The sequence below is a fragment of the Anguilla rostrata genome, chromosome 12 (genome assembly GCF_018555375.3).
Source record: "Anguilla rostrata isolate EN2019 chromosome 12, ASM1855537v3, whole genome shotgun sequence".
In the NCBI taxonomy this organism is placed as follows: domain Eukaryota; kingdom Metazoa; phylum Chordata; class Actinopteri; order Anguilliformes; family Anguillidae; genus Anguilla; species Anguilla rostrata.
Genome location: NC_057944.1, coordinates 10,464,413 through 10,477,822, shown reverse-complemented (window position 1 = coordinate 10,477,822; position 13,410 = coordinate 10,464,413). Strand labels below are relative to the sequence as shown.

Sequence of the window (13,410 nt, the reverse complement as noted above, 5' to 3'; positions counted from 1 at the left end):
TGTGCACAGATTAAATGGTTTAATATTTACAGTGTAAAGATATACTGGAAAATACAGAGGCACACTAGTATCTCACATTACTCTACTTGCAATTCAGCCTATTATATAGCCTATTAAATTTTTTTTTTTAAAACATACCAGTTATTGAGCTGCTATGAATAATCCCAGGGGAATGCTAAGGTGTTACGGTCTGCAGTAGGTTTTTTTCGTTCCCAGTGGAAGGCAGACACAGGAAATGTTGCAATCAGGCCACTCCTTGTTTACCTGGGCGAGGGGGCAGGACTTACCGCCAAGCAAGGCAAACAAAAAAAGACCAGGACCGCAAGTGACGGCAGGTGTGTGAACTGTGCGCGGAGAAAGGGGGGCTGTTTTGGAAAGTAGCCTCATTTGAGAAGCTCATGGAGGGCCCGGAGAAGTCCGCTGGGACAATGGGGTTGCTGAAAACCTTCGACGCCGCTGAGTTTGGGAGCTGGGAGAAGATTGGCTCCGGCGGATTTGGACAAGTGTACAAAGTACGGCACGAGCAGTGGAAAACATGGCTGGCAATCAAGTGTCCTCCCAGCCTTCATATAGACGAAAAGTAAGTGTTTGTTCTGAAGTAACAGTAACACTTTTTGTGCTTCTTACCAAGTTACATCTTTGTGAAAAGAATTCTTATCTAGGAATTTTAGGATTGAATTGGGCGACAGATGCCATTGCAGACTTGCATTTAGGCATGCGTAAGAAAACCTGCATTCTTCCGTCAAATGAAAAGCAAGATTCATGTTTTTGGTTTCAATATTAAACTAGTTTAACTTGATTGTCTGACAATAGATATTATTGTGTTTCGCAGTTTCCTTTTATTTGCTTTTTGTACTGTGAAACAAAAATGGATATGTCAATATAGGCATTTACACACATCCATATTTTTTCCCTACCGTTTACCTGCCTTTTCATTACACAGCAGTCAGGCCTTTTCCATCTTACTGTATGACTTTCATCTCACTCCTCCTGTGTTTGGGTTTTTCCCACTTCGCCTCAGGCTAAAATTCTGAATGTTGTGATCTCTCAGGGGCGTCGACTCTAAAAAGAGATTTCTACAAACATCAACAATGGCATAACCTCAGGGAGGATTCAGAATATTTTTTTTTCATCAGCCAATAATTGATTTTTATTCATATATTTCCCCTTGATCTGCCAAGCAGATTACACATTGATTTGGTATCAATCTGTAGTGCCTAGTTTCATTTGCAGCGGGCAAACTGTACAGGGTGTATTCCTGCCTCTCGCCCAATGCATGCTGGGATAGGCTCCAGCACCTCCCGCGACCCTGACCAGGAATAAGGGGGAATAGATAATGGATGGATGGATGGATGGAAAGTTTAATTTGCCCTAGCAGCACACACTGTCTTTGGCCCTGCACGCAGGAAGAATACAGATCTTGGCGGAAAGAAAAAAAAAATCAATTCTGTTGCTTCACTGGATAGCTATACCTTTACCTCGATGGACCCAGCTGTCAGTACACCTAGAAATGCATCTCATCATGTTTGCAATCCATCTGTTTTTTCTGCTAGTAATCTTCTCTGATCTCACAGCATAAAGTGCACTTTTTATTGATCCGACAGAAGCGGGTGGAATATTTTTGAATATATTGTGGTGGATGTTGACTATCGATATTTTCTCACAGCTCTGAAAGAGGTGTCTCCTCACTGGGGTGAGATAAACAGATGTTACAGAGGCTGCAGTCTGTAGACTGGGCTGTTTTGTTTTCAAACCAGTCACAGTGAGGTAACTAGAGCAGTGCTAAAAGCTTATGATATTGAGATAAGTACTGCATAGGTGCCCAGGTCTCACTGTTCGGTTGTTAATATTTTAACTTCCTTTCAATGAGCATTCTCAGCATGTGAAAATGGAAATCTATTATCAACACATTTTTGCAGCTGTAGCTTGTTTGTGTGAAGTATCTATGTGTGTAGAATCATAAGCAGAGCAAACACAAGCAACTTCCTTTTTTGCTTTTGTACTGCTTCCTTTGCTGACATGGGTGACACTGACACATTGTCATTTGGGTGTTCAAATTACCTCTTTTCCACCAAGCTACAAGGCATTTCTGTTAATGTTCTTTCAAGTATTGACAGTGTGTTTCAGTAAAAGTGGCACTTAAAAAAATGTTTGATTTATGATTCCATGGTTATTGATTATTTATGATTATTTATAAGGAATTTACGATTATATTTGTGATTATACTGCAATGAATGTTCCCCATTTTACAATTCAAGATTCTTGATTGAGGCTGTTTTCCCTGCTGGAACAGCATCCTCATTTATCTATTAGGGATAGACAAAGTTTTTTTGCACATTGAATTGGAACAATGAGTCATTGTGAAATGATTTTGTCCTGAATGTGTTTTGTCCTGAATGTCTCTGGCAATCAGTGGCATACAAAAAAAGGGCCAGCCAAGGTCACAAAGGTTTTGCAGGTGCCAGAGTACAGGTGTAAACACTCCTTGTGTTTGTATTGTTTCTAGAGCTCCATTGGCAATCAGTTGCTTTTTACGTCACCTTTTCTTCGAAGCAGAATGTCACGGAATTGCAGTTGAAAAACGTGTTAAACTAAGTTAATTATGTTTTACAAGCAGGTACTTAAGCAGTTTTATTAACAGAATTAACTGTAAATGAGCTCACAATAAATTTTCAAGGCAGGTGTTGCGTAGTGAACTTTCATGTAACACCATTCTGTTTCCACTGCATTTAGCCACATGTGTAGTTGACCTTATGTAACAGACAAGATCCAGCAAGTGTGATCAAGCCAAAATCCTCATGCATGCCAAATCACTCTTCTGAAAAGCATGTAAGCCCATTTAGCTAAAAGCACGTGGCTCCAGTGAAAGGGTTAACAGCCACTCTACACTTCTGCAGGGAGTGACACACTACTGATGAAATAACTGCACTCTACTTTACCTGGAAGTCAGCTAATTATAGCCAGCCAAATGCTTATGGAGACCACAAGCAAAGCTGCAGAACCAGTCTTGCAGGCTTTAGGCACAAAATATGCCGTCCTGCTTCTGGTGAACACCATGTATAGTGTTTTCTGTAGATTCCTACTTTTGTGGGTTCAGACCTTTTCCAGAAATGGGGAAATTTTTAATGAATTATACCAAGAGGGTGTCCTGAAACAAAGCTTTTTTTAAACTGGTGCCCTAGTATTTTTATTTTTGGATCATTATTTATTGAACCTAATTGTAATATTTTGTACTGCATTAGTGGGGCTTCATGAATTTAATTCTGAAGGATGACTGATATGACATTTCAGCTGGAAAAGTATCATGAGTTAAATGAGTAGAAGTATGGCATGGCATTCCAGGATAAGTATGGGCAGTCTAACCCACCTAGGCTGCATCTCCCATAGCCCCAGTTTTGTTTCCTCCATGTGACACGTTGGTTTATCTCCTGCAGGGAGCATGCAGAGCTTTTGGAGGAAGCCAAGAAGATGGAGGCAGCGAAGTTTCACCGCATCCTTCCGGTGTATGGAATTTGCAGGGACCCGCAGGGCCTGGTGATGGAGTACATGGAGACGGGCTCCCTGGAGAAACTGTTGGCCTCCGAGGCGTTGCCGTGGGAGCTGCGTTTTCGCATCATCCACGAGACCGCCGTGGGCATGAACTTCCTGCATTGCATGAACCCCCCACTGCTGCACCTGGACCTCAAACCCGCCAACATCCTGCTGGATGCCCACTACCATGTTAAGGTCAACCACACAATAGCCTGACAATGGCTCTTTTTGGTCAGCTTTGTGCAATAGTAGTGCATAGATGTTACATTTACAGATGTTACTTGGTGCAACAGTGGTGCATAGATGTTAAAAATCTAGTAACACACTGAAATTTTGTTTTCACTCTTCACTCTTGCATTTTTGCCAAACGTCAAAGGTTTCACATAAATTTTGTTATGATTGTGTTACAGTCAGTTCATTTCAATATCCACTATTAGTTAGCCAAAAGTATGTGGACACCTGTGCATCACACCTATATATTGCTGAACATCTCATTTCAAATCCATGGGAATTAATATGGAGTTGGCCCCCCTTAGCTGCTATAACAGTCTCCACTCTTCTGGGAAGGCTTTCCACTTGATTTTGGAACATCGCTACAGGGATTCACTTCCATTCACCCTCAAGAGCATTATTGAGGTCCGGTGCTAATGTTGGGCATTAAGGCCTGGCTTGTAGTCAGCGTTCCATTTCCTCCCAAAGGTGTTCGATGGGCTGAAGTCAGGGCTCTGTGCAGGCTAGTTAATTTCTTCCACACCAGACTGAGCAAACCATGTCTTTATGGACCTCACAGGGGCATTGTATTTTAAGTCAGTGGAACATACTTTTATTGTAAGCTAAATCTTGGTACTGGTCAATTTATGGAAGGAAACATGTAAATTCCACGTGTAGACATGGAGCACAAATTCTGTAAAATGTGAGAAGTGGTAGATGACTTGCCGATGCAATGTATTATTTATTTATTTTATTTTTTTTTGCTACAAGCTCAAAAATGTTGGCTACCATTTTGACCTAACTTGTGCCGTGTACTGCCTCTCAGATCTCAGATTTTGGCCTGGCAAGATGGAAAGGTCTCTCCCGGGACGAAGATATCAGTCGCGACGGGTTCTGTGGCACCATCGCTTATCTCCCACCAGAGAGACTAATTGAGAAGGATCGAGTCTCGGACACCAAGCACGACGTGTACAGGTGGACTTAAAAACCAACTCTCAATCAATCAATCAGTCAATCAATCAAAGTTTATCCAGGACAGTGCCACGTGGAAACAGGTTTTCAACATAATGTGTCAAAATGCTTCATTTTTCTGAGAGAGCGATGAAATCAGAAAAACGTTTTTCAGAAAAAAAGTCCCAGAATAGAGACAAAAAGACAGGAGAATTCCCTCTCCCTGGCTTTTCCAGCTTCTCTTTTGATGGTTTCCTTATTTACGTTACATTCTTTCATTCAGACTATATTGTATCATCTAGCCTTGTTTCATAGCCCTCCTTCCTTCCATCCATAGGGGTGGACAATGCAACAACACAGGCTTCCTAACTAATGCACGTGGGCTACACCTCCAGGGCAGTGGTGCTAAGAGCTCTATTCATACCTGACTAAATTTCATTGACCTTTGGCTGAACTCAATCAGTGTAAGCCTCTATGGGATTTACACTTTGCCCTTGAGGCATTTTTCTGGCCATTCTGCATCCAGTTTTTCAGTAAACTGGCTTCCTGCTACTGCTTTGTAAATATACTGTATGTTTTCAAGCTATGTTTTTAATAATTTATAGATGAAGTAGAAACCACACTAGTTAAAAGTTACATAATGGTCTTAAACTGTTTAATAGCTTTCAGATTATTTCCACAATTGTATATGCTCCTCTGGTAAGTTCATGTTTATCTGTGCCTACTTGCAAGACTGAACTTACTAGACGAAATATTCAAACTTCTAAATAGTACAGTCCACGACAAGTCTGATCACTTTCCGGAAGGAATGCCCTTATGGGTAAAAAATGTTTTATCTGGGTGGGACAGGTAACCGCCCAGAGTCCCAGTAAGCAAGTGAAATACCCTGAGGATGTGTGGAATACTTGTCTGTGATCGGAAGTATACTGATTTAAACTGCATGGCATGGTTTTGTTCAGTAAATAACATGGTGAACAGAGACCTGTCGACAATGTTGTGTACTAGTTGCACATGGTCTACTGCATATATCTAGTTAGTTAGGAGCTCTGCTCTGTATTTTTTGCATTTTGTAGCTGTCATCTGATTGTCATTTGCATGTCACAACACAGATAATAATGCTTAATAGTGTAAAATATATAATCTGTTCTTCTTTTTTGTGTTTTTCAGCTTTTCTATAGTCATGTGGGGAATACTGACCCAAAAGAAGCCATATCAGGGTAATACTAAAATTTTAAACCATTTTAAAATACTTTCAAAAAAAGGACCCCAAAAACATCAACCTGCAGCTTTGAATTTGTGACCCATGGGTTCATCTTCAAAGTAGACCAATGAAAGAAAACCACAGACTGTCTGTTTCAGGAAACAAACAGACATGTTACTTCCTATACTTCCTGATTTCTTATATCATTGTATTTTTGACACACGCAGTGGTTTCAGATCTTTAGGCAAAATGCTCACAGAGACAGCTCTTTGCATCCTCAAGCACATGGTCTCGTCATAATGAAGGAAGCCAGTCAGAGCAGTGTTCTGTACAGAGTAGTCTTTTTTTTCCTCATCTCATATCATGTGATTGGACAAGTTATTGCTTATTTCTGGCTAATGTGATGCATATGAACTTCTTGAGCATATTTCAAGATGATGTTTAGATTCCCACAAAAGGATCTTGGCCTTCCAGTACAGGAACAGCCGTGAGTGTAAAGAACCAGATTTCATATTATATTACTTAATGCAAAAATACGCATCAGAAATTTGACACGGTACAAATGTGAAGCAGTTATTTAGAGATTAGACCAATATTAATTTACTTTTCTTTTGGTTATGAACTCACATAACTGTAATGACAGTATCTCTAAAATATTTTGAACAGTCAGTACATAAAAATAATAGAGTCACACCGATTGTATATTTGTCAGTGACAGCTTTCACACTAGGGCATGACATTTGTTATTTCATTTTGTGGGAGTACAAAGAAACAGTATCCATTTGGTTACAATGCTCTTAAAAACCCTGGACGGTGTTTGCTCACGTGATTGGACCCAAGTAGCAAGTGTTTTCTCAGGAATAACTAACACCCCTGCAGATGAAGGAATTTAATTAACTACAGGCTGGATTTCTGACTTTGAGAGAGCAGTAGAGGTCATTCTATACCCTTTGTCTAATATTACATTTTGTAATACAAACTAATTACAAGGTCTGAAACCAAGTGTGATGAATATGCAGCAGTAATAATCAGGAAGGGGAAAAATACTTTTTCACGGCGCTGCAAGAGAGAGATTTAATTTGTATTTCCATGGCATAAAGCAGTATAATTGTCCAGTGTCTGCTGATTTGAATCAAGTCGAGCAGAACTAAAACGATCGTAAAAGTTAAACATTTGTGACTGTGTCCATGTCAACATTTTATGGCATGAATTACAATAGATTAGCACATGTGTAGATGTGTTGGCTGTAAACTCAATGGGAACTGTTCCTTCCAACATTTTATGTGGACATTTATTTTAAATATTGTACACAAAAAACAAAGACATTTGGTTGGACCAGGACCATTATTTAATGAACAACTGGTAACAATACTGCAAATGATTACTGTTTTATTCATCTTTTTAAACTGGATGTTCTTGAGTAGTTTCCTATACTGTGAAAATGAACAGCTGTGCATTCAAGTTGTTTTTCTTTATTATTGGCGTTTCCCTTTGTAGGGTGCATTCATATATATCTGCTCCTGATCCACTGGGTAACTTTGCCACAAAGTCAGCTGGTAGTGTTAGTGCCTCTGCCAATAAATCCCAGTATTGAGTAACTCATAGCCTTGAATTACGGGCCATGTTGGCAGGTTGAATGTTGTGTGGAGCCCTGTTCTGCATAATGTCTGTAACCCTAACCGCTCCCCCCGCCCTCCTCAGGAGAGAACAACATCCTGCACATCATGCTAAAGGTGGTGAGGGGCGCACGGCCCGACCTGGCCGCCATTCCGCGCCCCCGCCCCCCGGACTGCGACCGTCTCCTGCCGCTGATGCAGCGGTGTTGGCACAGCTCCCCGGATACCAGGCCCAGCTTCCTGGGTGAGCAATGAACAGCTGGGCCTTCCGAGCATCGTCGCTGGCCATCAGTCTCTATTCTGTGCTGATTGTGCGCTAACCCGTTGCTTCAAAGCCGTCAAACTGGCAGTCGTGGCAGCGGCAGAGGTGGGATGCATGACACATGAAAACAATTAAATTTAATGTACATCAGGATACATTTTAATGGAGAGGGTCAAAAGGTATTGCTCATTTAGTGGGTTGTGGAGAACAAATTGGGTGTGAGACATTTGAAGGCACTGTGATCTATATAAAACTTAAACTTTAACTTTGAGAAGTGTCTCAGGTGTACAAAAACACTCCTCTGTGTATTTGATCCTTCAGCCTTTGCACTGCGTGCCTGGCTGTCCTAGGGTGAAGCCACACATCCTCCATCGAGAAGGGAATTTCTCGGGTGATGGCATCGCCTCCATTCATTTTCAATGAGAGGTCACCTTTCTGGTCCGCAAAGCATGTTGGGATAGCTGGCAATGTGAGGCAAGTCAGTGAAGTAACCAGAAGGATGGGTACCATGGCGATAATTAATCAGATTAAAGATCAGATGTGTAAATTGTTTCCCATTTCAAATGTTATAATGGCCACAAATGACCAAATATGGGAGACAAGAGCAATGCCAGGTGATCTTGTTGGAGGATTTGTGGCTTCACCCTAACCGCTATACTGCCATCCTTGCTATGACTTGTGTTGGAGAGTTTCAGTGTTTTCATTCTTAGGATACTCTTATTTCCTCTGTAGAGATTACCTCTGAGACTGAGGATCTTTGTGAGAAACCCTCTAAGGATTCCAAACACCCAACTACTGACCTAGAGCAAAGCTGTGCTGAGCAGGTAAAATCAGTCAGTCCAGTCCTGATTTGTCAAGGCTCGCTCCCACTGAACGGTAGGCTTAGCTTGACCAGACAAGTGAATTGTGTAATAGATGCATTGTCATAAATGTATTGTATTTTGTCTTTTACCTGATTTTCTCCTCTTGGACCCTATCTGCCCTGTTTAGTACTTTGTGACATTTGAGAAAATGTAGTTTGATGGCATTCCTGAAAATCTTCAATGATGATGTAATTCTTTCCTGTTTGGTGTCTTGCTTTACAAGATATATCTCATGCAGTCTGACGTTAGCTTCCCTGGAATGACGCTTTTTTTTTTTTTTTGGTAAGATGGCTAACCTTGTGCAGTACCTGGTAATTGTACATATTTTATACTTGCATTTCAGCATTTAAGACACAGGTAGCAATTTGCAGAGATTACATTTTTATCTGTGCTTCTGGTTAAAACTGCAGTTCTCTAAATTATGTTCCACCCGTCTCCAAAGCAGGGGGACGACGTGCAGGCAGAGAAGCCAAATCCAGTGCTGGTTCCAGAAAAAGACCTGAGCTTGAGCGAGCTGCTGACCCAGGTGGATTCTGGGATTTCCCAAAGCTTCGACTGCGTCCTAGACAAGAACACTCCATGCAAGGAAAATGTGGAGAAGAGGCAGTCCGGAGTTTCCGGGGAAGACCTTTCCTTCTCCTCCCGGGAGTCCCTCAACCTTTCATTTGAAAAGGAAATCACTGGTAAGTCGGTGGTTAGACCGACAAATAATTCAGGGATGAATAAAATGTAATTTCTGTACAAAGCAGAATGTCATTGTGAGCCTTATTGTGATGAGTGTTAAGTGTTGAGGCCTTGCTGTTGGTACCCAGTGATAAAGTGAACCCGTGCTTTCTCAAAATTCAGGGGTGCCGAATGTGCAGCAGCAGAAGCTGTGTGAAGTGATCAGGATGCAGGACATGGCCAGGCTAATGAAGATCCTGCAGCCGCAGGATGTGGACCTGATCCTGGAGGATGGGCGCAGCTTGTTGCACTATGCCGTTGAGATGGCTAACGAGGAGGCGGTCAAGTTCCTCCTGCTTAATAACGCTAACCCGAATGCCGCCGACACCAGAGGCTCTACAGCACTGCATCTGGCTGCCGAGAAGAGGCTGAGGAGCATCGCCGAGGTGCTGCTCTCCCGCAAGACGACCAACCCCAACGCCAAGGACGAGGACCTCTACACGCCGCTCCACTTCGCCGCCCTGAACGGCGACGACGACATCGCCCGTCTGCTCCTGGACAGGAACGCCTCCGTCAACGAGCCGGACTTCGAGGGCCGCACGCCCGCCCACGTGGCCTGCCAGCACGGGCAGGAGACCGTGGTGCGGGTGCTGCTGAGCCGTGGGGCGGACACCCGCGCGCTGGGCAAGGACGACTGGACCCCTCTGCACTTCGCGGCCTGGCAGGGCCACCTGGCCATCGCCAAGCTGCTGGCCAAGCAGGCGGGGGCCAACGTCGACGGGCAGACCTCCGACGGGCGGACAGCCCTGCACCTGGCCTCCCACAGAGGGCAGTACAGGGTGGCGCGCATCCTGGTCGAGCTTGGAGCGGACGTCCACCTCGCCGACGCCGACGGGCGTATGGCCTTGCACTCGGCGGCCGAGATGGGCCACACCAGCACCGCCAGGCTGCTCGTCAAACATCACGCCCAGGTCCAGGCCCAGACCGCCAGAGGCAGCACCGCGCTCCACCTGGCTGCCCGACGCGGTCACCTGCCCACTGTCAAGATGCTGGTAGAGCAGGGCGCAGACCCACTCGCGGTCGACCAGGACCTGCACACCCCCTGCCATCTCGCTGCAGAGGAGGGACATTCCAACATTGTTAAAGAGCTTCAGCAGAGCTTTCCAGAGAATTCAGATGTACCCAGTGAGCAGGGACTGAAGCCTTTGCACCCAGCAATTTGGGGAGGTTACACGGACATGGGCAGCATGTTGCTTTCCCAAGGAGCAGAGACACCACTACACTGCCAAAACTCAGAATCCCAGAATGCACTGCAGCCGACAGAGGAGGACAGCAGCAAGCCCACCTTGATTACGCATCTCCAGCCAGGGATAGTGGTCCTGAAGCACACAGAGAATGAGATGCCTGTATCCCAGGATCCTGCTTGGCCTCTTTGTGCATCGGCCTCCTGTTAAGCCGGTGCTGAAGGGACGAAAGGGATTTCATTGAAATGAGCAGATGGTGTTTGACATTTATTGAACCAGAAAGCTATTATATTCACTAGACAGGCTGAAAAGTACCACTGACGGTGCATATTGTACTTGAAAGAGTGCATGTGCGATCGCAGATTATTCACATTGCCATTAACCATATCATGGCAATGATGAAAAAGTTGTGCTTGGGGCTGACAGTGATGATATTGATTACAATTTTTAAATAATCAAAGCATTTTTTGAGAAAGGGAATAACTTCATATTTGTTTTGGCTAAATTTGTTGTTGCCCTGCTTCGATTTCATCTGAGAAATGTTCTCACACACCCTTGCATCCAGTTTGCATATTTGGACACAAAAGTGTTGCTAAATGGAGCTATATTTTGTGAACAGATTGCAGACACACAAATACAAAACACACAGAACTGGGAAGGAGCTTCTAGGGAGTTACTGTATCTGTTGTGGTGAAATGGTTCACCCCTCTAAAACACACCCCACTTTCTGCCTCAGGCAAAACAATTATATGGCATACTTTGAACACATTCCAGGACTTTTGGTATGAATGTCTTAACTCAGCACACTGGAATGGAAACAGTTGGATCTATGTTGGGCAACTGCACTGTGCCAACGCACTTTTGTTGATGCTACGCCCTTGTGTGCATGATTTTTTTATATCATCCTAAAACCTAGTGTAGAATTCACTGATTGTTCAATTACTTGTATAAAAACCGAGTTTGCTTGGATGGTCAAAATTAATCGGTTTCTGGAGTGTCCAAGGGACTGCAGTCAGTTATGAGCTCAGCATTGCAGTGAAATTCTTCAAGTTGTTTTCAAGTCTGGACTGGAAAAATATAGCGTGCAACAAAAGCGAAAACACCCATCTATCCATTAGAGGGGGTGCGGGAGCCTGTCCCAGCATGCAGTGGGGGAGAGGCAGGAATACACCCTGGCAATCTATCGCAGGGCACTCACACCATTCACTCACACACTCATACCTATGGGCAATTTAGAGTCTCCAATTACATTACATTACAGGCATTTAGCAGATGCTCTTATCCAGTGTGACATACACAACTTTTTTTTTTCTTTTTTTTACATAGCATTTACATTGCATCCATTTATACAGCTGGATACAGGTTTACAAGCCCAGTTCCTTACCCATTATACTACACTGCCACTACAATTAGCCTAACCTGCATGTCTTTGGACTGGGGGAGGAAACCGGAATACCTGGAGGAAACTCACATAGATACGGGGAGAACAAGCAAACTCCACACAGAAAGGCCCAGGTTGGGATATGATACCCAGGACCTTCTTGCTGTGAGGTGACAGTGCTACCCACTGCACCACTGTGCCACCCTGGAGGACATCTCCTTTTACAATGTTATTTAAGTTAAATCTAGAATCTAAGACTTTGTTTCCCATTTTATTTAAGCCATCATATTCCATTGTCTTATGTAATAAGAACAATTATGATGATTAAATTTACTTTGAAACTGGAAAAAAATAGGAATGATTTTAAGAATATTGAAGCTTGGAGATACTTTCACAATTAATATTGAATGTTCTGTTTTAAAGACTAATAATCTTTCATTGTTATTTAATTAATATTGAATGTCCTGTTTTAAAGATTAATAATCTTTAATTATTTATTTTTTGATTTAATACTTGACTATTCAGCAAGCCCAGCCACTGTAGCTTAACTGCTTCTACGTTTAATAAGGAGTGCTTTTTGTCTCCTAGTGACCGATTGTTATTGGTGAATTTTTGTATTTTATAATTGTATTTTCTTGCACTTGTCACTGAAACCACTGAGTATATGGCTACTGCCGCCTGATTTTCTATAGTCTTGTTTTCTGAGAGTTCTTAAATTTCTATTTCTATTTCGTTCTGTGTTGCCAGGCGTTATATAAGCAAGTGCCAAAAGCTGCTGACCACAGTAATTTTCTTGCCTCCCATTGTAATATAGTGCTTATACCGTTATATGGTTTGTTATCTGTATATGTATTCCTGGTATACTCAACACTACAAAAGAATATTTACTAAAACTGCATGGATGTGTGGATGTTTTCCAAAATATAGTGTTAAATATAGTCATGGGATATGTTAATACATGCCCTTAATGTAGGACCTTTGAAGGTTTTTCTCCGTAAGAAATTACCTATTTACTGTTCCCCACACAACATAGCCGATTAGGGGTTATTTATCACAGTGATCATCAGTATTGTACTTTTCAAATTCTCATGACAATTGAGTAATTAGTTGGAGGGAAGGAGAACGTTTTGATGCAGACCCTCCCTTCCATTCCAATGGACAGTGGGCAGTTAAACAGTAGTACAGCCTGGATGCTGGTTTAAACAAAATTCAAAACGTTGCGCTACTGACAAAAGATGTAAGATGTGGCGAGAGAGTGAAATCTGGTCTATTTCAGGTTGCAAATACAGTTTTAAAGGTTCAACTGTCAAACATATTTAGTTACCTTTTTATTGGTGTGAATTTGTCTGGTCAAAATTATGTTTGTGATATTATTTGTGTTTTGTGCTGCAGGCTATAGGCCCTCACCAACAATATGGGCCATACAGCATAAGCTTTGTGGTTCACACACCACATAAAATTGGCTATTTGTCTGCTAATGATGGATTT

General features: G+C 42.6%; 1 protein-coding gene across 2 annotated transcripts; it reads left to right on the top strand.

The window, feature by feature from the left end:
- The first annotated feature begins 228 nt into the window (after nt 1-228).
- LOC135236961 (receptor-interacting serine/threonine-protein kinase 4-like) lies at nt 229-12,750 on the top strand. 2 transcript variants are annotated; one of them, XM_064303612.1, is made up of 8 exons: nt 229-580; nt 3,435-3,726; nt 4,568-4,716; nt 5,860-5,909; nt 7,595-7,753; nt 8,504-8,595; nt 9,080-9,317; nt 9,481-12,750. In XM_064303612.1, the coding sequence occupies exons 1-8, from the start codon at nt 399-401 to the stop codon at nt 10,749-10,751; spliced, it is 2,433 nt and encodes an 810-aa protein (XP_064159682.1). In that variant the 5' UTR covers nt 229-398; the 3' UTR covers nt 10,752-12,750. The 2 variants fall into 2 exon arrangements, with proteins under 2 accessions (XP_064159682.1, XP_064159681.1); XM_064303611.1 differs by having other exon boundaries at nt 231-580; nt 9,077-9,317.
- Nucleotides 12,751-13,410: the final 660 nt, after the last annotated feature.